The sequence below is a fragment of the Myxine glutinosa genome, chromosome 6, assembly GCF_964187855.1.
Source record: "Myxine glutinosa chromosome 6, kmMyxGlut1.1, whole genome shotgun sequence".
NCBI classification, from domain to species: domain Eukaryota; kingdom Metazoa; phylum Chordata; class Myxini; order Myxiniformes; family Myxinidae; genus Myxine; species Myxine glutinosa.
In genome coordinates this window covers 130527594-130554461 of record NC_136266.1, presented here as the reverse complement: position 1 = coordinate 130554461, position 26868 = coordinate 130527594, and the positions used below count along the sequence as shown (strand labels likewise).

Genomic DNA, 26868 nt, shown 5'->3' with positions numbered 1-26868 from the left:
GGATTCGGTGTGTAAAGTTATTCATCCTTTCTGTGCTGTCTGTGGTGTATTTTGTAGTATATCTGCATTCATGTTTTCCAACCCTGGTTTCAATTGTAATCAATTGTTACCATTACAGTATTTAGCTGAACTGAGCTTTATACTAACTTCGTGTTTTATTTTACAAATCACTCGATGACTTTCAAAGAAATCAATAACTTTCATTTATATGATCATCTGAAATATGAAATCGATCAATTCGATCTCAAGCAATAAAATAGTCAATGTGCTATTCATCGAGTGTATAATTTCGGACCATCGACCGTAAACCACGTGGTGTCCGTGCGGTCCTATCATTGGTTAAAACCGATCGGCCATGATAACGATTGCATCAGCCGGACACGTGGCGTGCCCTAAGCCCCGCCCCACACATGCTGCGCTCTGTCGGCTCGGTTTGCGCCAAGATCCCAAGCGTCTTCGTTCCGGTTTTCTTCCCTCCATTGGCTCACTCCACCGGGAAGCTACTTCGGTGGTGTTCGCTGACCCGTCCGCTGAGCGGATCCATTTCGCGGCTCCACGCGGTGCGAGGCAAGCTCGAAGCAGCGGTCATGGATGTGGAGGAGAGTCTGGCGCCGCTACGCCTCGCCGTGCGGGAGCAGGTGCTGTTCGGGTTTGGCTGCAGTTGCGTCGGGAATTGTAGTCGTGAAATGACGGCTGTCAAAAATGTATAAAACTATGAACAAATAGAGATACAGTGTCTAATACTGTACCAACATGTCATTGTACAGTATGGCGAGGTACAGAATAATAGCCGGCGAAGCCGGTGTTGTGAATGCACGCGTACGTATTATGTTGAAAAGCCAGATTATGCTGGATCCCTTGGCTTGAGAATTTCGAAGCTTTGACGCACCAAATCGCTCAATGGAGGCCGCCATCTTGCGGATGCGGAAGTATGCATAACAAAATTGCGAAAAAGTTCAATAGGAGTTTGTTTCACCCGTCTTTGTTTGATTCACCATCTGATGCACCTCTAATTTGTAATTAAAATACTTTAAGACCAAACTCGTTATCTTCAACGAAAATCGTCACCAAACACCAGAACCAATGATATTCGAGCATTTGAAAAAATACTTCAAAAAAGCTTATTATGCGTTTCGTAGGCTGAAAACGGCGTCAAATGTTCTAAAATTGACGAAGAATTATTTTTTAGAAATCTCGCGGCCGTCGGGGATAGTTTTTCACGGCCAGAAATATCCGAAGTTGAGACGGAATTCACCGAATTAATCAAGAAGTAAATTTTATCAATTTTAATCTCATCCAGAATGCAAATGGTGTCATTTTAGGTCTGAATTTGCGAAATTTTGTGAGCTGACCAATCAGCGATCAGCTTAGGTCAGCCAATCAGCGCCATCGACACGGTTTGATTAACGACAGTCTCACATTGCCGTTGAAACGGCGCTATCGTCTGATCTGTCGGCACTGATCTTACTGCAAGCTAACTTCTGGTGGAGGAAGCCGCAGTGCTCGGAGAGAACCAGTCCTGACAGCGACTAAAGTTAGAAGACTACACACATACTGTGAAAACGTATATTAAGCCCAGTTAAAATTTCTTAAAATAGGCTTTAAGCTAGCACATCGTATAGTTACTTCCTTAAGCTTCTTGTGACATTTATTGTATGTAGGTATTGGGGAGGACTGTCTGCTCTTCTCTTTTACCAAGTCTTACCAGGTACGGTACCTACTACACCTACCTACTACCAACTATCTAACCCACCGATGCCATCGTGATGGGTAAAATAGTGGCAAGAGGCTTTGGCTTCGCCGGCTCATTGCGGCTTTGCAGTCGGCTACTAGTAGCCGGCGAAGCCGGTGTTGTGAATAAACGCGTGCGTATTGTGTTGAAAAGCCAGATTTTGCTGGATCCCTTGAGAATTTCGAAGCTTTGACGCACCGAATCGCTCAATGGAGGCCGCCATCTTGCGGATGCGGAAGTATGCATAACAAATTGAAAAAAGTTCAATAGGAGTTTGTTTCACCTGTCTTTTTTTGATTCACAATCGTATGCACCTCTAATTTGTAATTAAAATACTTTAAGACCAACCTCGGCCCGCACGGGCCTGGTTATCTTCAACGAAAATCATCACCAAACACCGGAACCAATGAGATTCGAGCATTTGAAAAAATATTTCAAAAACCAAATCACTCAATGGAGGCCGCCATCTTCCGGATGCGGAAGTATGCATAACAAATTGAAAAAAGTTCAATAGGAGTTTGTTTCACCCGTCTTTGTTTGATTCACAATCTTATGCACCTCTAATTTGTAATTAAAATACTTTAAGACCAACCTCGTTCCCCGGGCCCACACGGGCCCTGGTTATTTTCAACGAAAATCATCACCAATTACCGGAACCAATGAGATTCGAGCATTTGAAAAAATATTTCAAAAAAGCTTTTTACCACATTTCGGACGCTGAAAACGAAGTCAAATATTCTAAAATTGACGAAGAATTATTTTTTAGAAATCTCGCGGCCGTAGGGGATAGTTTTTCACGGCCGGAAATATCCCGAAGTTGAGACGGAATTCACCGAATTAATCAAGAAGGAAATTTTATAAATTTTAATCTCATCCAGAATGCAAATGGTGTCATTTTGAACTCGGTACGGTACCTACTACACCTACCAACTACCTACCTACTACCAACTACCTACCTACCTACTACCAACTCCCTACCTACCTACTACCAACTACCTAACCTACTGATGCCATAGTGATGGGTAAAATAGTGGCAAGAGGCTTTGGCTTCGCCGGCTCATTGCGGCTTTGCAGTCGGGTACTAGTACAGTTTTAGCAGAATCCTCTTGTCTTTGTTTGTGACTGTACAGTGTATGTGTACAGTATAGTGAGGTACAGTTTTAGCAGAATCCTCTTCTCTTTGTGACTGTACCTGTACAGTTTTAACAGAATCCTCTTCTCTTTGTGACTGTGCGTGTACAGTTTTAGCGGAATCCTCTGGCTCTTCTCTTTGCCACTGTACGTGTACAGTATAGTGAGGTACAGTTTTATCAGAATCCTCTTCGCTTTGTGACTACCTGTACAGTTTTAGCGGAATCTTCTTCTCTTTGTGACTGTACGTGCACAGTATAATGAGGTACAGTTTTAGCGGAATCATCTTCTCTTTGTGACTGTACATGTACAGTTTTAGCGGAATCCTCTTCTCTTTGTGACTGTACATGTGCAGTTTTAGCGGAATCCTCTTCTCTTTGTGACTGTACGTATATAGTTTTAGTGGAATCATGTTCTCTTTCTTACTGTACATGTACAGCTTTAGCGGAATCCTCTGCTCTTTGTGACTGTATGTGTTGACCTAATTATACAGTAGTGCTATTATGTATATTGCACCTGACTGCTGCTTTTGTATACCTGAGGTTCAGTTTTAATATACCACCACCCACCTGTCCTGCCAGGGAGAACTGGTGAAGAAGCTCAAAGCAGACGATGCACCGAAAATGGACGTGGACAAGGCGGTGGCAGAGCTGAAAGCACGCAAAAAGACGCTCGAGGCTAAGGTGGTTGGGCACCTGAGATTCGACACCCACGTGTGCATGCATGCTCCGGAGTTGGTGTGGCTCTCTTTTGACATCCCGATGTCCCGCAGGAACTGGCATTACAGCCCCAGGATGATGCTATCGACAGAAACAAGATGGAAGATGCGTTGAAGAGGCGATTCTTTTATGATCAGGCCTTTGCAATCTACGGGGGTGAGTGGTTGCAAAAGGAACCGGCCACGTCCATGCGTCGCCATATGTCACGGTGCACGACATAACGCAAATGACCTCTATCTCTTCTTGTATTCATATTGTGTATATTCTTGGAATCATGAATATGTAATGCATAGGTTGCATTCCGTTATATAGCATAACATAATTCGTAGGGATAACATCATATATATTCAGCATGGTGGGAGGGTTGGTGTCAACAACTCAGACGACCAGATGACTTAACCTCTCCACTACCAAAACCACCCTTTCCCCTCGTGTGCAGGTGTAAGTGGTCTTTATGATTTTGGGCCAATGGGCTGTGCCTTGAAGACAAACATGCTGCAGATTTGGAGGCAGCATTTCATCCACGAAGAACAGTTTCTTGAAGTTGACTGTACCATGCTCACGCCGGAACCAGTTCTCAAGTAAATTGTTGCGCAGCAACATTTCATTTGTTTCCCCTTCATGTGTCCACTGTTGGTTAAGGATTCCATCCTGGAAATTTGTCATCGGGTGCTCCTTCGCCCCCTCCCACATTCTCCAATATCCCCATGGTGCTGACAGTGAATTGTTCAGCAAAAATTCCATCGTTTGTTCACATCTAACGCTGAACTTTCATTTTTCTTATCAATAACGATGAACACGTATATTGGGTACGACAATCTTCCGCCGAAAGTGAATTGCAGTATTTTCTGAATATCGGAGTGATTTCTGAAATTCATCAAATGACTGGTAATACGATATGAATATGAGATTCCTAAAATTCATTGTCTTTTAAACAAAATGTGGATATCAAGTTGCTGTTATTGATGTTCACACCTCCTAAAGCATATATTGTGCTAATAAATAGTAATAATGGCAAAAATGACATTTGCTTTTTTAAATACGATCATAAATCTAAATTTTGTTTGCAAATGGAAAGATATTCACCCCTCACACGTGAACTGAAAAGCAGTGTTAAGCAGTTGGTTCATGTCCGTCTGTTTACAACCGTCAGTTTATGATCGAGGAGCAACGTATTTGAATCCAATGTTATATTTTGAACATGAATTGGAAAGCGTACCTGAAGTTTAGCAGTACTTTGGCTCTGAATTCGTCCCAATCGCGCATGCGCAGAGCAGCATGAGATTGTATTTTTACTCTGTCTACCTGGCAGTCAAACAAAATTGAAAATCATTCCAAACAGGAAACTTACTGATTTATTTTAAGGACTGCATAAAGGACACAAACAGCAGGCACAAATAACTAACGTAACCTGTTAGATAGGGTGGTGTAATAGACATTGCGTCAATGGTGGTAAATTCCGGAATTTATTTATACGATCGTTACAATCTTTATCTTGTTTAGATGGAATTATATACTGTACCTGAACACTGTAGATGACAAATCACCTTCTTTACACTTTAAAAACCCTTCTGTTTAGCAGTACTTGGACATGTTAAATAAGGTTGTGTATAGGACTGCTTTGCTAGCGCCAAACTTCTGGATTTTTTTTGTTAATCTTTAAAATCATAATTGTATTTAAATTGAAGTATATACTTGAAAGTTTCCTGGGGTAACGTGTTCTTTGAATTCTCCAGTATAACATGGTATCATATCAGCGTTAAGAAACAAACAAACATGTTATTGTCATGGTGGTTATATACCATCCGATATTTGTATATCGTGTCCTAATTTCATTTAGCATCCGAAACTCTGCATTCGGTTGTGTTCATTGCTGTGTGAAGGTAACATTAATTACCTCCGCCATCAAAGGTGGATGGAGGTTATGTTTTCACCCGGTTGTTTGTTTGTTTGTGAGCAGGATATCTCAAGTTATGGGCGGATTCACATAAAACGTGTGCGTGTGTGTGTGTGTGTGTGTGTGTGTGTGTGTGTGTGTGTGTGTGTGTGTGTGTGTGTGTGTATGTGTGTGTGTGTGTGTGTGTGTGTGTGTGTGTGTGTGTGTGTGTGTGTGTGTGTGTGTGTGTGTGTGTGTGTGTGTGTGTGTGTGTGTGTGTGTGTGTGTGACGCGCGCGCACACACCAGGACGAATCGATTAGACTTTGGGTGGTGAAGATCCGAATATGGATCTATGCATATGGATATGTATATATGGATATGTTGGAGGCAGCAGGAAGTTGGGGTGTGAAGAGAATGACAGAGATCTGTAATCTGGTGTTTAAAGAATGCCGCATTCCAGTGGATTGGGAACTGAGTACCCTCGTCCCTCTATACAAGGGGAAAGGTGACCCTCTGGAGTGTGGCTCGTACCGAGCGATAAAGTTATTGGAGCATGGAATGAAGGTATTGGAAAGGGTGTTGGAGAGGAGGATAAGGAAGAAGGTGAAAATCGACGAAATGCAGTTTGGATTTATGCCAGGAAGAGGAACGACAGACGCGCTCTTTATTGTGAGGCAGTTGCAGGAGAAGTACATGGAGAAGAGGAAGAAGTTGTTTCTTGGGTTTGTTGATCTGGAGAAAGCATTCGATAGGGTTCCACGCGAAGTATTGACATGGGCATTGAGGAAGTTAGGAGTGGAGGAATGGTTGATCAGAGTAGTGATGGCAATGTACAAAAGAGCGCGCACAGCTGTAAGGACGTAGGACGGGAACAGTGGTGAGTTTGACGTGAAGGTGGGAGTGCATCAGGGATCGGTACCAAGTCCACTACTATTTGTAGCTGTGATGGAGGTGCTGGCTCAGAACGTAAAGGAGGGTTTACTGTGGGAGTTGTTGTATGCAGATGATCTGGTGTTGATTGCGGAAAGTATGGATGGACTGAAGGAGAAGGTGAACAAGTGGAAGGAATGTATGGAGACAAAAGGTCTGAAGGTGAATATCGGAAAGACGAAGGTGATGGCAAGTGGTAAAGCATGTGGTGAGGTGGAAAGAACTGGGAAGTGGCCATGTGCTGTGTGCAGGAAGGGTGTCGGAGTGAACTCCATTCAATGTACAATGTGCGCTGAGTGGGTTCATCAAAAATGTAGTGGTCTGAGAGGGTCATTAACCAGTGTGGCAGCTACATTCAAATGTCAGGTGTGCACAGAGGGAGCTGCGGATGGAGAAAATGTTGAGTTGGATCTTGGAGACGGCGTGAAGCTGGAAGGTGTGAAAACCTTTTGCTACCTCGGAGACATGCTGAATGGAGAAGGTGGATCAGACTCGGCAACGGTTGCTGGAGTGAGATGTGCATGGAAGAAGTTTTGGGAACTCAGTGGCGTGCTGACGAGGAGGGGAGTGTCGTTGAAGCTGAAGGGAAAGGTGTATGCTGCATGTGTGAGAAGTGTTATGATTTATGGGAGCGAGACATGGGTAATGAACGTAGAGCAGCAACAAAGGGTGGAAATGCGAATGGCTCGGTGTATGTGCTGAGTATCGTTGAGAGAGAGGACGACAAATGATGAATTGCGAAAGATGATGGGAATAGAGCCTGTGATTGATGCTGTGAAGAGGAACAGGTTGAGATGGTTTGGTCATGTGTTGAGGAAGGATAAAAGTGACTGGTTGAGAAGAGTGATGGAAATGAATGTAGAAGGAAGTAGAGGACGGGGAAGACCGAGAAAGACTTGGCTAAAGATGGTGGAAGAAGAAATGCGGGCAAGGGGGTTAACAAGGAGAGATGCAGAAAATAGGGCAAAATGGAGAAGATTGTTATGGGGACCGCAAGGCTAACCCCCGCTCTAGCAGGGAAAATGGCCTTAAAATGCATGTTGTTGTTGTATACTAATTATTTTTTTAAATTCCCTGATTCTTCACCATTGAGTGATATAGGGCCAAAACCGATATATAACACGAATTTTTGAAAGGTGTGGAGGAGTTGTGTCAAAACTAGATGGAGAAGTTGGTTAGGTGACAAGAACAAGCCGATTTGATTTTGGTTCAGGTCCGAATCCAGATATCCAGGACCGCCCTACCAGTGTATTGCAAAACTTAAACTGTCAGAGGTATATATGCACTCTAGAGTGTCATGCTCATTTGGTCTGTCTTGCAAATATTCGAAGGAAAAGAGTGTTTAAACAGTTTTTTAAATTGTTTTTTTCTGATTTGTTAAGCCTCATCTCTTCCTTCCCTCACAAATAAAATCTCTTGCTTCAAATTAATTAATAAGTGTACATGATATTTTTGAGCTCCTCGTGAAGCTGCTTAATAATGATCAGGCTTGTGAGCTTGCAGGGATTGAGCAGAGTTTGTTACTTTCAGGGCGTCAGGACATGTAGACAAGTTCTCAGACTTCATGGTGAAGGATGTGAAGAATGGGGAATGCTTTCGTGCTGACCATCTGCTTAAAGGTGCTTGTCGTATCCCAAAGGGATTTCTGTTGTGTTTTGACATTGAACGGGCATTGAAACTCTCTGCATTCTAACAGCCCATCTACAGAAACTCATGGCTGATAAGAAATGCTCACAGGAAAAGAAATCTACAATGCAGAATGTCATTACACAGGTGGGAGCACGCACTTACTTCCTTAGTACGTTGACATCTTCCAAGTTACTCAATTGCATGTGGCTGCTTAACACCCCAAGTCAAATTCCCTTTAATATGTATGAGTGAGGGTTATGTTTGTCTGCATAGAACACAAGTTTTTTTTGAGATGGCCATGGAAGTTGCTAGTTTGTCCTGAAGATGCATTTGCATCGTGTTTATTCAAATGAAACTACCTCCTCACAAAGATGATTCCCGTGTTGGCAGCTGGACAATTGTGGGCAACAGGAGCTGGCGGACCTATTCATCGAGTATAATGTCAAGTCTCCAAGCACGGGCAATGATCTCACTCCACCAATGACTTTCAACCTCATGTTCCAGACTAGTATTGGACCCAGTGGCAATATTCCTGGGTACGACTGTGGCCTTTCTTGATATTGTTGTTTAAATCTTGATAAGGTCATAAAGAAATGCTCACCCTCGGCCTTTTATTGTCTAGCTATCTACGCCCGGAAACAGCACAAGGAATCTTCCTGAATTTTAAACGGTTGCTCGAGTTCAATCAGGACAAGCTGCCTTTTGCCGGAGCGCAAATCGGAAACTCTTTCCGTAATGAGATCTCCCCGCGCTCTGGCCTAATACGGGTCAGGTAACTCGAATTTTGCACTTTCCAAATGGAATTTTATCAATTCGACATTTGTCCCATGAGTGAATTCAACTTTACTTGGCTGGCCCGAGCCAATACGGTCCCACTCCAGGTGATTTCTGCTTCCTGTTTGGGGCACGTGCAGGGAATTCACCATGGCCGAAATTGAATATTTTGTTGATCCTGCAGAGAAGACCCACCCCAAGTTTGAGAATGTGGCTGACCTGGAAATATGCCTTTATTCTTCTGTGGCACAGACCACTGGGCAGCCGGCCCAGATTATGCGACTTGGAGATGCTGTTGCCCAGGTATCTCTGATGTTATTTTCTCCCATCATTTGCGGTTGTTCACTAGAGTGATAAATCCACTCTCTGCCTCACATAGAAGATGGTTCCATAGTCTATTTTTCCATTTCAAGGAATACCTAGTTTTTATAACATTGCATGGTGTAAGGCCTTTGTTTCTTATTTTTGGCATGTGTAGGGAATCGTGGACAACTCTGTTCTTGGTTACTTTATTGGTCGCATCTTCCTGTTCCTGGTGAAAGTCGGAGTGAACAAGGAAAAGTTGCGGTTTCGGCAGCACATGGATAACGAAATGGCCCATTATGCCTGTGACTGTTGGGATGCAGAGACCAAGACGTCCTACGTGAGTCCAAATTATTTTCTCGACATTTAAAAAAGCTTTCGCTGGGGTTTCACATGGTTAACATCGTTTGGATTGTCATGTGTCTTGCACCTGATTGTCATGTGTCATTTGTTCATGTCCTGATTATGTTTTCATGGCACTCGGCACAAAAGTTAAATCACACAAAAATTTCCACTTCTACAATTTTCATACAATAGATGTCATGTTGGAATGCATGGAAAAAAAAAAATGGAACTTTTATTCACAAGCTGCAACAATATTGGAACGTGGATGGGAAGGAGTGCTTACTTACCTCCTCTCCCTCCACCTTGTGTATGTGTGTTGATGTTAATATTACCACATCTGCGTATGTACTTTGTGAGTTTCATATGGTAACGGAAATAGATTAAGATGCCACATGTCCCACGGATTGGATTTCCCCTTCCTGTTTATTCTCATTTGATTCTTCACTGAAACTTCTATACCGCATTTCGTTACCCTCAAAAATATGGTCATTGCCCTTAGAGTAACAACCCCACCCCACCCTCTTCCGCCCTTTATTTTACTGCTATCCTTGCTCTCTGTTAAAGCTTCCCCAAATATTTCCCTAATTAAAAAGCTATTTAAACTGTTTACACGTATCGCTCTTGCGGCCACACACAATCTACTGCACCACGTGTTTCACCATCATGTTACTGTTACTTTATGACGTCATTATCTTGTGGATGATAGTTGTGACGTTACCCTGGACCGTTGTCTGAAGCATTGCACTGATGAGATGCTCGGGGTGACATAGGCCACCTGCATATTGTAAACGCCAGTGGTGAAGTGGTTAAAGGGCAATATTAAAGTGGTGTTTAAACATACCCTGGTGTTGGGCTAGCGGCTAGGGTGCCGGCTTAGGATCCTAGCATCCTGGGTTCGAATCCCAGTCGATCGCTGAATTAACGCCAGGGGGGTTGACTCAGCCTGTCATCCTTCCGAGGTCGGCTAATTGAGTACCAGTTCACTGGTAATTCCCTGGTTGTCGTTAAAGGCGGCAAAAAGGGTTGGCATCAGGAAGGGCATCCGGCCGTAAAACATTGCTTCAAAAAGGGGACCAAAAAAACAACAACAACAACCACGGTTCCCGAAAAAGGCCAACCCCCGCTTTGCAGGGAAAAATGGCCTCTAAAGGTGGTTATTTTTTTTATATATTAAAGTGGGAAGGTCAGGTCAGGGGAGGAAGAAAGATTAGCTTGGAAGATAAATAAGCTTGCATTGATTCAGAGGAGACGGGAGGATATTTGCATTTGTATCATGTCTATGCCCCCTTAACCCCTTGACCTTTGGTCTATCTTCCTTACCCTCCCCTGACCTGTGATGTTTTTTTTCTGCTTCCTAGGGCTGGATTGAAGTTGTGGGCTGTGCCGACCGCTCTTGCTACGACTTGCAGTGCCACACCCGTGCCACCAAAGTGCCGCTTGTGGCTGAGAAACTACTAAAAGAGCCAATATCCTTTCCTGCCCACTCGGTGAAGCCGAGTCACCATTAAACTGCCACAGACTGACCTTTCCTGCAACATATGAGGTTATCCATTATAAAGTGTTATCTGTTTCCAAAACAAGGTCTCATATATGGAACTCACTCCCCATGCCTGGTGTATTGGCCTATCCCTCCATTCTTTCAATTGTTCTTGCCATCATCACCTCTTGCTCTCTCTCCCATACTAACCCATGCTCCCTTCTCGTCTCGCTGACTCCCTCTCTCAACCTTTTCTTTTTGCCACTCATCCACTCGTGTTGAAATGCTTGGCGAACTCATTTTGTACACTGCACATGATTGTTTAGACCATTGCCGCCCTTGACAGCCTTGCACAAAACTATCGATGTAGTGCAGTTTATACCAAACAAAAGCCTAGTCGGCAAGGCCTTCAAAAAGGATGCTCGTCTAGTAACGGACTTCCTGGATGCTTGTGATCCATGCTTTATCGAGTCATCTGAGAAGGAAATGCACGACAAAGGGTAAGGTGTGCAAAGCCAAAGTGGAATAAGAGTATTGTTTGAGATGGTTCTTGTGAGTGTGCTTTTGTTTTGGAATAATAAGAAATTGGGGAAAGAAGTGGGGGTGTTTGGACAGTTTGAGGTATAGAACCAAATATAGAGATAAAATCAACATAGCTTTGTTTTTATCCTCTTCCCACCTGTGGCTTTGTGGACCAGGAATACAATCCACGTGCCTCCAAAGTTGATTCACCATAATATATATTGGGAAGTTTTGCTGTTCTTCTTTCGTATGCAGCACAAGGCTGCAGGGTACTATCATTGGCTGAAGGTGCAGCTATGCTGCTGATGCAATGCCCCTCTGTAGGTTCGAGCAGAATTTGGAATTTGCCATTTGGGGGAACACAAAGCGCAACATGTTTGCATTGCCCGAGCCTTTTAGAAGCCAGGCGCAAGGAGAGCGTCTCTCATTTGGAGTTGGGGGAGGGTGGGTCATCTCGACCAATCAAATGTGTCTGTAGCGTTCTCAACGTTGGGGAATATTGAGTTTCAAACAAAATGGCGGCTTGAAGGAAATATAGGTTGTGCTCAGAACAACCTTTCCCGGTGTGTACCCCGGTTTAGAATAGGTACACTGTATCCCTGCGCATCGTAAGAGGCGACTAAGGGTTGGCGTCAGGAAGGGCATCCGGCCATAAAAACATTGCCTCAAAAAGGGAACCATGATTGTCATGGGGCCCGCAAGGCTAACCCCCACTCTAGTGGGGAAAATGGCCTTAAAACGATCATTCATATATAATATTCAGAAATGCAAAGCTAGAGTTTAAAAGGCCTTTTTTTATTAAGACTGCATGGGGTAATGTGTTCTTAAAACCTTCTAGTTACCTCGCGAAGTGAAAAGTGTGGTTAAGCAATTGGTTATATCACTCTGTCTGTCTTGTTAGTTTATGATTGAAGAACAACTTGTTTTAATTTAATGTTGTATTTTGAACATGAATAAGAAGACAAGTTTGCCATTTTACCATATTTTGGCTCAGAATTCATGCACATGCGCAGGAGGAGTGAGATTATATTTTTACATTGTCTGCCTGCCTGGCAGTCAAACAAAATTGAAAATTATATATTATATATCAAAAATTCGGTATATATCAGGATGCCATGTAAAGGACAATCGTCACAAAGGTTTGAAGAACAAATCAAACATACGGAATCGAGCACGTACCTAGCTGTGCAACCTCGAGTAATCGTCACCTCTCGCCATCTGCTCACGTCAGTCAACAAGGATGTGCTGCGCACCTCACAAATTAGCAAAGTTGTATATGAGTTTAATTGCCGACTTGAAGCTCGGTACGTGGGCCGTACAACCCAAAGGTTAGCTGATCGTATCAAACAGCATGTCCCCCTGGCGATTCAAGGAAATAACTTGGCAGTGAGAAAACAACAGGTGCGAGCATGCAAGAACGTTCAAGGACCGTCGACCATTTCTTGTTCTGCCATTGCACAACACTTGGCTGCCATCCCCGGTTGTGCAGACCAGTACAATTCAGATGTGTTCAAGATGTTGAGCCACGGTCGGATGTCCCAGTTCAGATGTCCCAGACAAGTACGTTACATCTACGTATGTTAGAAGCAACCTTCATCCATTCCACGGACCCTATATTGTTGTCAAAAGGAATGTGTACATTCTCTCATTCTCTTTCAACATGGAAAGATTAAAGGTGTTTCCTCGACCACTGTCAATGGTATGTCTGCAAATGTGGAGTCCCTGGCTTTGGGGGAACCTCATCCCCACTCCCTCCAAGGTATTTATGCTGGTGAGTCATCGCTATCAACTCTGCTCCAGCCAATCAGAATCTGGGATAGTGGTGACTGAGTCAACCAATGGGTGTTCAGAGTACCAATTACGTCATGACTGATGAACTAGTGGGTGTTGCTCTTACATAGACGTGCTTATAAATGCACGAGCTCTCACCTTTTCCGTTCTCTTGCTGTGAATTACCTCAAGGAGTACAGCAAGAAAAGCTTCAGTTATTCTTATTATGTCATGTTTGTTTTCTTGTATTTTAAATTTCTGTACCAAACATCTGTTAAAAATCGAAAATCATTCCAAACAGGACCTTACTGTTTTTATGAATGTCATTAAGGACACATGAATAACTAATGTAATGTGATAGATAGGGTGATGTAATCGACACTGCATAAAATGGTGGTGAAACCCAGAATTAATTTATTTATACACCTTTAAACCTGTATTTAAATTGAATTAGTCGTGGCCAAAAATATTGACACCCTTGCACTTTTTTCAAATAATGTGCCATTTCTTCCAGAAAATTGTTGAAATAAAAAAATATTTTGGTATCCACATATGTATTTCTTTGGTTTGCAGTGGAACAAAACAAAAAAAGCTGAAAACTTTGCTAAATCTTAGCTTATTCCACACAGCCTAAAATTTCCCAGACAATATTATTGGCACCTTTTAGAAGTTGTTAGAAATAATTAGGTTTCAAGCAGGTGATTCTCCTTTACTTTGGAATTGAACTCACCTATGGTGAGTTGCAGGTGCCTGAAATATAAAAATCACTCATTCAGCCAGTTTGAATGGAGAAAAGGAGTCATTCTGCTGTTTTGTGTCGCTGTGTGTACCGCAATGAGCATGGAGAAAAGAAAGAAAACCAGAGAATTCTAAGGAGGTCAGACACAAGATTGTAGCCAAGCATGGACAATCTCAAGGCTACAAGTCCATCTTCAGAGACCTTTATGTTCCTGTGTCCACCATACGCAATATTATCAGGGAGTTTATCACAACTATCACTGTAGCCAACCTCCCTGGACGTGGCTGCAAGAGAAAACTTGATCGAAGATTGCAGCGAAGGATTGTTCAAATGGTGGAGAAAGCACCTCGATCAACTGCCAAACAGATTCAAGCTGACCTTCAGACACAAGGTACGAGAGTTTCAACTCGCACCAGCCGTCGCCAACTCTATGAAAGGGGGTTCTATGGCAGGAGACCCAGGAGGACCCCACTGCTGAGAGAGACATTAGAAAGCCTGACTGGAGTTTTCCAAAACACACCTGAACAAGCCAAAATCCTTCTGGGAGAATGTCATGTGTACATATGAGACCAAATTAGAACTTTTATTAAAGCACATCATCTCTATGTTTACAGAAAACAAAATGAAGCCTTCAAAGAAAAGAACACCTTCGCTACAGTCAAACATGGAGGAGGTTCAATGATGTTTTGGGGTTGCTGTGCTGCCTCTGGCACTGGGTACCTTGAATGTGTGCATGGCATCATGAAATCAGGAGATTACCAAGGTATTTTGGAGTGCAATGTTCAACCGAGTGTCAGAAAGCTTGGTCTCCGTCGAAGGTCATGGATCTTGCAGCAGGACAATGACCCCAAACACACTTCAAAAAGCACCCAGGAATGGTTCAAGACAAAATGCTGGACTGTTCTGAAGTGGCGAGCAATGAGACCAGATCTAAATCCCAATGAACACCTGTGGGGAGATCTGAAAACAGCAGTTGGGAGAAGGCACCCTTCAAATCTGGGAGAACTGGAGCAGTTTGCACAAGAAGAGTGGGACAAACTGCCTGTAGAGAGGTGTAGGAAGCTCATTCATGGCTATTGGAAGTGCTTGACTGCAGTTTTGTCCAAAGGCTGTGGTACCAAATATTAAGTCTATGGTGTCAATAATTTTGTCAATGCCATTTATTTTTATTTTCTGATTTTAAAGGATATATTACGTTCTGAATCAAAAACAAAGGTTCTGTTATATTAACAGTGAAATAAATAATTGTGGAGACCAAATACTTTTGTCAATTTCAACTTATTTATAGAGAAAATTGTGAGTTATTTGAAAAAAGTGCAAGGTTGCCGATATTTTTGGCCACGACCGTATAATAGTTGTCTGGTGGGTAGTGATATGTAGAGCAGATAGAGCTGAGTAGATAACATGCTTCGAGTTGTCGCGGTAAGGAATCTGACCATGTAATAAGTTCTTCATGTGTAGGCGTTTTGTCGGGTAAGGAGTATACTTGTGAATCTATCAGGAGGTTCGTGTGTTAAGTAGAGTTAGGGATTAAAGAGTAGTGCCCCTGTGTCCTCACCTGGTTAGCCAAACCTTTGTCCCTTTTGGCACTGCACACCACATAGACATTCCGACAAGTCCTTAGTGCAACACTAAATAATGCCCTCCCCCTGACATGACTTAGGAGGGAAACCAGGCCAGGACACCGCCGCATGGCCGCCGCCATTTACACCTCCGACAGGCCTATCCACCTTGAGTACCACACGCTATGACCAAGGAACAGAGAACGAGTGTTGGGGTGGCGCGGTAGGAAGGGGCCTGAGCGAACCAACGTGTCGGTGGAGGAGACTGATTGGTTGGCAGCGCGCCAAGGGACGTCACCGCCGCGGAGTGATACGAGGCGCGGCAGGACTTTAGTGGAGTGAGTGACTTGGCGAGCAGTTGGGTTCACACAGGAAAGAGTTGTGCGCGAGTTGGCCAGGAGAGATCAGCGAGTGAGTTGCGCAGCAAGAGTTGGTTCAGAGCAGTTGCTTCTGGCAGTGAGTCTTGAGTTCGCTGGAGTGCACGCAGTTGGTCCAGAGCAGTTGCTTCTGGCAGTGGTTCGAGAGACGCGGAAAAGTGACTCGCTATTGCAGCTCTTCTTCGTCTTGCGCAGCCCGAGTTGAGCTGAGGTGTAGCCCGAGTGGAGTTCGTTTGCTTTTGACCTCGCTTGGAGCTGCTAGCCTGCGTTGGACGCGCGGTGCTTTTCCTGCTTTGGGGCCTCGTGTGCAAACGGAGTGGGCGCTGGCTCGGGCCTTCGCGTTGCTGTGGTGCTTGGAGCGAGGACTGGTGGTGCTCGGAGGCGGTCGGAGAGGGCCGCGTGGGACGCCGAACGGGGCCGTGTTGGACGGCAAACAACGCAAGACAGACAAGATAAGGCCGCATCCGTGATTACATTTCTGTCGTGTCCCTCCGTCTGTCCATCCGTCACGCAAAGAACAGTTTTCCGGACTTTTTTTCTAAACTCTTAATGCTAATCATTTCAAACTTTGTACATGGTTTCCACATGATAAGTTACAGATAAAGTTCGAACTTCACGATGTTTCGATCATTTCTGACAAAGTTATGGCACTTTGAACTTTGGTAATTTCCCCAACAGGTTTCGGGAGGGGACTATAGGTTTGCACGCCGTCCCTCCGTCTGTCAGTCTGTCAGTCCGTCAGTCCGTCAGTCTGTCAGTCCGTCATGCAAAGAACAGTTTTCCGGACTTTTTTTTCTAAACGCTTAATGCTAATGATTTCAAACTCGGCACATGGTTTCCTCATGATAAGTTACAGATCAAGTTCGAACTTCACGACGTTTCGATCATTTTTGACAAAGTTATGGCACTTTGTTAAAGCTTGTTAAAGTGGACATCTCTCTGACCATTCTCAGGGAGCCTCCTCAGCGTCGACGAGTCTGGCATTTCACTCAGGCCAACTGGCACAGTCTTCAAGCAGCAATCAATCATCTGGACTGGTCTCCCATCTCTACCGCCTCTGACATCAACTCATCCTGGGAATTCTTTCAAAGTAAATTGCTCTCTCTCATGCACAGATTTATCCCATCTCGTCTTCAGTTGTCATACCCTTCCACCCGTCCATGGTACACGGAATCTTGTGGTGAGGCTGTTGCCCTGAAACAACTTGCTTTCGTCTCCTGGAAAGCAAATCCAACGGAAGGAAATCTCATTTCCTTTCACAAAGCCCGAAACAAGTGTGTGTCCACCCTCAGGAGAGCCAGGAAACAATAGCTCACCGTTCTCAAGACCGAACTCTCTTATCTGTCTCCCTCTTCCAAATCCTGGTGGCGTCTGGTCAAATCTGTTTCTGGTGTTTGTTCCCCCTCCATCCCCTCCCTCACCTCAAACGGCTTAACGGCTGACTCCGCACGGGAAAAAGCTGAATGCCTCAACTCTGTGTTTGCCTCTAAATCTTGTGTCCCAAACCCATCCCTCTCTGTACCCACCGTACCCACCGTACGCAGTCGTACCCAGCTGCTCCTGGACTCTGTGTCCTTTCCTCCTGACAAGGTGGAAAAGTTTCTGTCAACCCTCGACTCTGATTCTGCAACTGGTCCTGACGGCATCAGCCCACGGGTCCTAAAATCATGTTCTTCCGCTCTTTCACTCCCTCTTTCTGTTCTCTTCACCCTCTCTTTTGCTCAAGGTCATCTGCCATCTGCTTGGAAATCAGCCAACATCACCGCTTTGCACAAAAAAGGTGCAAAAACAGATCCTAGCAACTACAGACCAATCAGCCTTCTCCCAATTATCAGCAAAGTCATGGAATCCATCATTGCTTCAGATATGAAATCTTTCCTCTTCTCCAATGGCTTGATCTCTGATCATCAATTTGGTTTCAGACCTGGTCACTCTACTCTGGACATGCTGCTTCTGCTTTCTCAACAATGGATGGAGGTCCTTAATGCCAAACAGGAAATTAGAGCTGTCTCCCTTGACATTTCACGTGCCTTCGATACGGTCTGGCACCCTGCTCTGCTCACCAAACTCTCCTCCTTTGGTATCCATGGAAATCTCCACGCATGGCTGGCGGACTTCCTCTCTGGTCGTAGTCAACGTGTGGCCCTGAATGGGTTTCTCTCATCTCCACTTCCTGTTCAGGCTGGAGTTCCCCAAGGTAGTGTTCTGGGCCCTGTGCTTTTTCTGGTCTTCATCAATGATCTCTCTGACTCTCTTGAAAATCCTCTCTATCTCTTTGCTGACGACTTTACTCTCTGTCGCTCCATTCCTCATCCCTCAGATCGGCAGTCTGCAGCCTCCTCACTCTCTGCAGACCTGGACAAAATCACAGACTGGGCAAACAAATGGAACATATCTTTCAATCCTGATAAATCTCACACTCTTACGATGTCTCTCCGAAAAGACCGACTGGACAACCCTCCCATCCACTTTCTGAATAATCCTCTCCAAGAAGTTCTGTCACTCAAGCTTTTGGGTCTCACTATTTGTCATGATATTTCCTGGGAAAACCACATTTCAAATCTGGCCTCCAAAGCCAGTCGCTGACTGGGCATCCTCCGTCGTGCGAAGTCCTTCCTTGGCACACCTGAGCTCCTCACCACATACAAGGCTTTCAGCCGCAGCTCTATGGAATACTGCTCTCCCCTCTGGTCTGGTGCTCCTGCCTCACACCTAGCTCGTCTTCACGCTGTTGAAACCAAAGCGTTCAGAATCATTGGAATCTCCCGCGATGAAGCTAACTCCAAGGGCCTTTCACTCACTCACCGCAGGCAGGTTGGTGGTCTTTCCGTCTTCTACCGACTCCTCTCTGGCCTTGCCCCCCCAGCTCTCTCTGGGCTCTGTCCCCCAAATATTCCTACAGGTCGCACAAGATCTGCCTGCAACCCTCTTATGGTTAAACTGCCAAAATCAAGACTTTCTGCTCACCTTCACTCCTTCATTCCTCTTTTCTCCTGCCTCTGGAACAAACTCCCTCACTCTCTTCAATCCCACTCCACCCTCCAGGTCTTTAAAACAGCTGTTCACCACCATCTCTTATCCTCCCCCATCCAAAACCTTGATCTTTTCTATCCCCGCTAATTTCGGTCCCCTTGTGTTTTATACCTCCCCCCCCCCCCCCTTCCCACGCCTCCTCCCCCCAAGCCCTCTCCCTCCCACACTTCTCCCTGCTCTCAAATGTTGTGGTTGTGTGCTTCCCCTTCTCTCCCCATCTTGTCTTCCGCTCCCTCTTTTTGTATATTTTGTTTGTCTGGTTGATTTGTTTGTGAAATAAATGTTCGCTCTTTCACGAGCCTCGATTCAGTATACAAAAAAAAAAAAAAAAAAAACTTTGAACTTTGCGAATTCTGATAATTCTGATGACCCTTAACTCAGTGCCATTTTAAGTTTTAATTTTCTTTAAAAAAGATTTTCTCTGCAATAATAAGACCGATCGAGATCAAATTTTCACCGTAGGGGGGACTCGGTCTGTAGAATATTTTAATGGTAATTATGACGTCACAGGTCACGTGGTTCGGCCGCCATATTGTTTTTCGTGAAAACACGAAAACCCCTTTTTCTCTGCAACGGCTGAACAGATCGAGGCCTAACTTTGCAGGCAAAATCGCCTACCCATGACGAACAAAAAAGTCAGCGAGCATGACGTCATGCGTCACATGGTTTCAGAGTTATGCCGTTTTTAAGCATGAACCTTTAAAACCGGGCTCCTCCCTCATTTTTGATCCAATCGAGGGGAAACTTCACAAATATGTTCAGCACATCAGTCTACTAAAACGTCCTTTTGGAATTTGCAATAGGTCACGTGGTTTGGCAGATATCGTTAATTAAACGAAAATATATATTTTTTTAAATGGATATCTCTTGAATCGCAAGTACCTCAGACCGTGAGTTGGTAATTATATAATTCACACAGTGCAATACGTGCAGGCTGCTCCACGGAGCGACCTTGTGGGCTTATCAACGAGGTGAGGCGTGACATACATGTGTCTCAGCATACCTCAGATCAAGTTTGAAAACCAGCATCAACCGTGTAAAAATTTGCATATTCGATCATTTTTGACAAGGTTATGGCACTTTGAACTTTGGTAGGGGACATGTATTGCAGTGCAATACTCAGAATGCTTGTTTTTTTGTATATATTCCTGAACGCAGTTTTCCGTGTGATTTATTTAATTTGCAGCAGCCTTGGAGACGCCTCGAAAACGGGTACGGCTGCAGGGCTCTCGCCGCTCCCCTCCATCCCGCGTGCTTTGGTGTAGCTTTTTGGTTCTGGAATCCGCCATTGAGTTTTCGCCTCGGGGGCTAAGGCCTTCGCGATCGGCCTCCGTGACCACCTGATATTAATCAAAGGCGGTCTCGCGACAATACTTAAAAACACTGCAGAACACAAATCGCGTTCATAATGCTTCCAAGAACCTACAGGTTTGCAGTACTTTGATATGGTGTATGTAATAGCAGCTGTCAAGCGCAGCCCCTGGGAAGTGAGCATGTCATGCGAGAGGGACAGTATCAGGGTGAAGAAGAGGCCACCAATATGGCTTTGTACGATGCTGATTGACTCTGCATTCTGTGGTGATCAATAAAGCTTCCATCTTCTAAACTGGGTCAACGTAGTCATATTACAGTGTATAAGGGTGTTATATTATTTGCTAAACTTCCAGATTTTTAAAACTATCTTTAAAATGATTATTTTTTTAAAAATGAAGTATAAACTTGAACACAGCATGGGGTATCGTGCTCTATGAACTCTCTAGTTTGTTACGGGATATGTGTTCCATGTGGTCATTTACTGGGTTCTGTCCCAAATCGTGCCTATATACATATAAAAACGAAAAACATGGTCCGTGAAGCTGTGTGACTAGATGTATAATAATTACGTACTGGCTGAACGTCTGTTGCATTTTGACAACACGTATGTTTATTAATTATGTACTATTGGAATGTACATTTCGACCCTTAACACTGCTAAAATCCCTTTGACCATTAAGACACAAAAAAACCATCAAGACCATTTAGACCCCAAGATCATTTCCTCACTTTTGTCACCTTTTGATCCCTTCACCCTTTGGGCCATTGATACCCTTTAAACCCCTATAACACCTTGACCTTTAAACCCCTTAGACCTAAACACCCTTCAGACAGATTGGACCCTTGACCATTTAGTGCTTTAGACCACATGAACCTTTTTACATGCTTGGGAGATTAGACCAGTTAAACCCCTTAGACACTAACTCCTGTTGGAGTGTAATCTTTTGACCTTTAAACCATCTAGATTCCAGAACCTTTTTTAAGTACACACCATGCAAATATCTATAATGTTCTTGTAAAACCCAGACTTTACTTTTTTTCAGCAAGTGATGCACAAACTCGACCCACCCAGGGGGTGGGTACTCCACTAGTCTTGGTATCTATTGATCTATGCCTATGTAACTTTCATTTGCAGTAATAGTTTCCATCATTATTACATTGTTAATTGTGAATGTGGAGCTACCTTCTTGCTCCGTCGTCTTGGTGGGAAAAGAGCTGCTGGCATAGCAAAACAATTTCTTTTGACACGAATCAGGGTCGTGTGATTGTCCTTGTCCCTTGGTTTGAATTTGGCTGAAAGAATCGCTCGTAATCATGGGGCTTAGCCCAACCAGACCGAGGTCCACAAATACATGGGGATTGTCACTACTGACTGAGGCTATAGACAACAAGCAAAGGAAAGAACGAACAGGAATAGAGGAGGCGTGGGCACACAGTAACCTGCATGTAAGAGATTTGGCTTAGATAGGTAGAATAGATCGCAGGGAGGGGTGTGGGGGTGTGCTCACTTGAAGAACTGGAGGGAAGAGTGCGATCGAACAGGCTCATGAAGGCAGTTACACAAACATAAATCTAAATTTGCATCCTCATTTTTTCACGAAGTTTTGAGCATCAAACATGAAGTTTTTTAGCTTTCAAGAAGTTTTGACCCCATTGTGTTCTATTTAGGTCCTTCTCATTTGATGTGCGGGGGAAGACATTCTCACTAACTCAAGACATGGTGGGAGTCAAACGATTTCAGAAAACGCTGTATGGTGAGCTTATTCAAGAATGTAGTTGAAATGCTTCTGTTGGAGTAAAAGTCAAGAACTGCTGTAAATATTGGTGTCTGAAACTGTTTGAGGTCTTTGGTGTAAAAGCCTTTTGTAATGCATAAAGACCTTTGATGGAATTTGATTAGTGACTTATGATTGACTTGTAATTCAGGATGAATTTTAAAAAAAAAATTATACTGTTATTCACTTCATTTTTACTGAATGGCTGCCACCAATACTGTTGTTGTGATACAGTTGAGGAAGTGGTGCCCAACGTAGTGGAACCATCATTTGGTATCGGACGTATCATGTACACAGTCTTTGAGCACAGCTTCAGCATTCGGCCTGGCAGCGAGCAGCGCACGGTACAATACTAATGTCACTGAGGGGACCTCGGTCTTAAAAGCTGATCAACATGATGCTCGTCAATATTGTCATGCATAATCGTGCAACTGTTTCTCAGATTACCTATGTCTTTGTTTTTCTTTTCTATTGACCGTTGCTCGATATGCAAAGTTATTCTCCTTCCCGCCAGTGGTGGCTCCCTATAAATGTTCGGTGCTGCCATTGAGTCAGAACCCTGAGTTCACACCCTTCGTCAAGTCACTCTGTGAGTTTTGAGCATTTCTTGTGGCTGAGGCACGAATTTCATTATATATATTTTTCCCCCTCAAGGGGGGTGTGGGGGAAGGGTGGGGTAGAGGGGTAACGGTTTTGAATCTACAATCCGCAATCTCATCTTTTCCCATTTTGACTTCAGTGTGATGTATCGTACTCGTTTACCTTCCCGCAGCTGAGGCTCTCACGAGGCACTGTGTTTCACACAAAGTAGACGATTCGTCCGGCTCTATTGGCCGGCGTTATGCACGAACCGACGAGATTGGCATTGCCTTTGGCATCACCGTCGACTTTGATTCTGTGAACAAGACCCCTCACACGGCCACACTTCGTGAACGGGACTCCATGAGGCAGATCCGCATGGAGGTCAGTCACATACACCAAAGAAATGCATGAAGTTTGAAGGGTTTTTTTGAAGTGATAAAAGCATTGTGAGGTTTGAATTTTTGAGTATAAGGGAAAACACCGCTCTTCTTTAAATACTATGTTTCATGGGGCCTTTGGCTAACCCCCTCTCCAGCAGGGAAAATGGCCTTAAAATGCCTGTTGTTGTTGTTTCATGGGGCCTTTGTGGAATTATGGCTATATTGTCAAGGTAAAACAAAGGCAAGCGCAAAAAAAACCAAATAACAATCAGAGATTGCAGACCCTCGCCCGGACGTGTTTTTAGTGGTTATTAAGGCTTTTGTGTTAAAACAAATATGGCATCCGAACCACGTGACTGATGACTTCATCAGTTTTTTTCTCCGCCAATTTTTCCATCGATGACGCTTAATAAATTTCATCTTGATCGGTTTCATCTTGCTCATCATTAACATATGTTATTCCGCATGCAGCGCTTTCTGATGTATAGAGTTGCAAAGGTTTTTGTTTTTTTCCAAGAGGGTGCCCATACCACGTGACCTATGACGTCATAATTATCATTAAAAAATTATACAGGAGGAGGCACACCACACCTATGGTGAAAATTTCCTGTCGATCGGACCAACGGTTGCAGACAAAATCAGATTTGTTCTGTGCGGACAAACAAACAAACAGACTGAAATGCAATACCCTCTCCTCTGGCGAGGGTAACAAACATGACAATATCTGACCATTACTGAATGTTTTTTCGCTTTTACGTAAACAGAACTGGAACGGCACTTGGTACAGCGCATACCTCCGCTAGGCTGAACAGCTTACGTTTCGTATCCACTCATAGGCCGGCTTTGGATTCGGACCCGAACCAAAATTTAATCGGCTTGTTCTCGTCACCTAAGCTACTCATCCACCAATTTTCGTCCGAATCCGTCCACAACATTTTGTGTTATCCTATTCACAGACAAACGTGCAAAACATAACCTCCGTCCACTTTTGGTGGCAGAGGTAAAATGCACAAAATATCAGCATTTGCAGTTTAGGTGGATTTTCCAATAACTTATACGGAGAAAGCCGTGTCTAGCTTATGAACATTTTGAGCATTCATTATTGGCTGAGAAATGAACACGTGAACTAGTATGTCTTCAAGCTGATTGTAGGCAAGAAATTCATGCGTCGATAGACATTATTGGGAAATTACAATCTGTGAACTTCTCAACCCACACCTCCACTCAAGGTACGCCCCCCTTCCAGAACCTGATGACAACTAACTATTGAGAGCTTTCAACAGAATCCTCTCATCTCTTCTAGTAAATGATGTAGTGCCCAAAGGCAGCATGTTGGGGCCCAGCCCTATTCCTAGTACAGTGTACCTTAATGTCCTCTTTGATGTTCTGGAAAACCATCTTTTTCTTCTTTACAGAGGTCTGCACATTATGCTGTATGATTCCACGTCCCACTGGCAGGCTAGCAGTGGTGGATTCCCTTCCTGCTAACACGGAGAGGATCAGATCGTGGTCTTAACACTTGGAACATGTCTTTCAATCCCGGAAAATCATGCAATCTAACCCTGTCTCTCTGGAAGCATCGTCAAAACAAATCATCGTCTATTTCTACAATCAACCCCTGGAAGACAGTGTCTCTAAAGTCTCAGCACCACAAACGGCTATGACCTTCCTGGACAGACCACCTATCTAAGCTGACCTCCAAAGCCAGCTGCAGATTGCGCCTCCTTCATTATGCCAAGTCATTACTTGATAAATGTGACTTTTTTTCTTTTTTTTTTGGATACAAGATCGAGGCTCGTGTAAGAGCTAACCTAACATTAATGACAAAAACAAAACAAAAAGCAAACGGACACATAAGACGAAATAAAGGGAGCGGGAGACAAGATGGGGAGAGAGGGGGAAGCACACAAGTACAACATTTGAGAGCAGGGACATCGGGAGATCTGTGGGTGGTGGAGGGCTTGGGGGGAGGAGGCGTGGGAGGGGGGGTGGGGAATGGGGAGAGGTAAAAAAAACAAACCACATGGACACTGCTAGGACTTCCAGGAAAGAAGTCGGTATTTCAGAAAAGTGGATCTTGGGTGAATTAACAGGGGTAGAAAAGATCAAGGTTTTGGATGGGGGAAGATAAGAGACGGTGGTGATCAGCTGTTTTAAAGACCTGGAGGGATGAGTGCGATTGAAGAGAGTGAGGGGGGTTGTTCCAGATGTGGGAGAAAAGAGGAATGAAGGAGTGAAGGTGAGCAGAGAGTCTTGATTTTGGCAGTTTCACCAGAAGAGGGTTGCAGACAGATCTTGTGCGATCTGTAGGAGTACTTGGGGGACAGAGCACAGACAGGGCTGGGGGGGGGGGGGGGGGACGCTAGGCCAGAGAGGAGTCGGTAGAAGGCAGAAAGACCACCAACCTGCCTGTGGTGAGTGAGTGAAAGGCCCTCACAATTGGCTTCATCGCGGGAGATTCCAATGATTCTGAAAGCTTTGGTTTCAACAGCGTGAAGCCGAGCGAGGTGTGAGGCAGGAGCACCAGCCCAGAGGGGAGAGCAGTATTCCATTGAGCTGCGGATGACTTGCTGGATGCACCACCTTTTCCCATTGCTCAATGGAGTATTCTCCCATATGAGTTGGGCTTCTGCTTCACACCTGTCAGTTGATCCCGGATGCTGTGGAATCCAGAGCTGTCAGCATCATTTGCATCTACTACAAAGAAGAAGCATGGGGCCTGCTGCTTGATCTCATCACAGACAGATTGGTGGCTCTTCTGTTTTCTCCCATCTCCTCTTAGGTCTTCCTCCTTTTACTCTTCACTGCTCCTCCATCTCTTCAGGTTTCACATTTCTTCCATCAGTGTACCACCAACTTAAGTCATCCTCTGTTCCTAACCGTTAGTTTTTTTTTTTATCCCCATTCATCAATCCCTAACTCCCCCTGCCCCCTCCCCCACCCCCCAACCTACCCACACCCCAATTATCTATTTGCTGTTTCCTTCCCTCTTCTGTCTCCCCTCTTGTCCATTAATATTCTAACCTACCTTTAATTACCTTCTATAACCTACCCTCTGTTACCTTGCTCTTCAATGAGCCTAAGTCTGTAAAAGAAGGAAATCTAAGTTGCCTTTTTTTCTAGTGGGATGTAAAATGAAAATATTTGATGGTGGGATCTAGTAGTTCTGTTTTGGAAATTTCAGTTTGGTTTTATATTAACATAATGATGGTTTGTGGTGTTTATGTAAAGTGCAGATTTGATGCTTGAGCACTTGCTCTATAAACATTGCAGATTTCTGAGTTGCCAGGAGTTGTGAGGGACCTGTCAAATGAGCTGCTGACATGGGCCGAAGTGGAGAAGCGTTACCCAATATTTGTTGGCCAACAAACAGCAAAGAAGGAGCTGGAGGAGTGAACTGAAAATAAACCGACTCCAATTCATCTTATGTTGGGATACGTTTTACGGTTCAGTGTACAAGAATATTTGCAGCAGCGAAATGAAGTGCTGCTACTAAAAAGAAGCACACAAAAGGCTCCATGCTTTACAACGAAGGGGAAGCCATCGTAATGTGAGTTTTCTCTTGGGTCATAAAAGCAGTCGAGGTTTTAAAAGTTGATGCACTTTTTTGGCACCAATTGGAATATTGTTTTGTCTCACTTACCAGGACCAATAAAGATGTAACTCGACAGTGAATGTGTTTATCCACTGCTTCTCTGCTGTGTTTGTGCTTTTGGTTGTTGTGATCGTAACGTTCCCCTGAATTTTTTTGGACGAAAACCCAACTCTGGATGTGTACCAGAATTATACACTGCAGTGCAAATAATTTCCCAATAGGACAGTCTGCCAGCACCGGGCAACAGTTTGTAGATTTAGCACTGTCACATTAGCAAAGCGTTTTCTGGGTGTGTCGTAAA

General features: G+C 44.1%; 1 protein-coding gene across 2 annotated transcripts; it reads left to right on the top strand.

Annotated features, from left to right (window-relative positions):
• Nucleotides 1–362: 362 nt before the first annotated feature.
• GARS1 (glycyl-tRNA synthetase 1) lies at nucleotides 363–26647 on the top strand. Of its 2 annotated transcripts, XM_078780533.1 has the most exons (17): nucleotides 363–638; nucleotides 3445–3546; nucleotides 3636–3738; nucleotides 4022–4163; nucleotides 7921–8009; nucleotides 8087–8163; nucleotides 8410–8555; nucleotides 8642–8791; nucleotides 8934–9096; nucleotides 9272–9436; nucleotides 10800–10907; nucleotides 11273–11418; nucleotides 21904–21989; nucleotides 22245–22354; nucleotides 22506–22599; nucleotides 22783–22973; nucleotides 26246–26647. In XM_078780533.1, the coding sequence occupies exons 1-17, from the start codon at nucleotides 411–413 to the stop codon at nucleotides 26366–26368; spliced, it is 2223 nt and encodes a 740-aa protein (XP_078636659.1). In that variant the 5' UTR covers nucleotides 363–410; the 3' UTR covers nucleotides 26369–26647. The 2 variants fall into 2 exon arrangements, with proteins under 2 accessions (XP_078636659.1, XP_078636660.1); XM_078780534.1 differs by lacking the exons at nucleotides 22783–22973; nucleotides 26246–26647 and having other exon boundaries at nucleotides 380–638; nucleotides 10800–10908; nucleotides 11274–11418; nucleotides 22245–22517.
• Nucleotides 26648–26868: the final 221 nt, after the last annotated feature.

Coding starts and splice junctions, on each gene's coding strand:
- GARS1 (XM_078780533.1), top strand. CDS start 411: ATGCTGCGCTCTGTCGGCTCGGTTTGCGCCAAGATCCCAAGCGTCTTC. Junction 3,547..3,635: donor AAAAGACGCTCGAGGCTAAG/GTGGTTGGGCAC, acceptor GATGTCCCGCAG/GAACTGGCATTACAGCCCCA. Junction 8,792..8,933: donor TCTGGCCTAATACGGGTCAG/GTAACTCGAATT, acceptor GGGCACGTGCAG/GGAATTCACCATGGCCGAAA.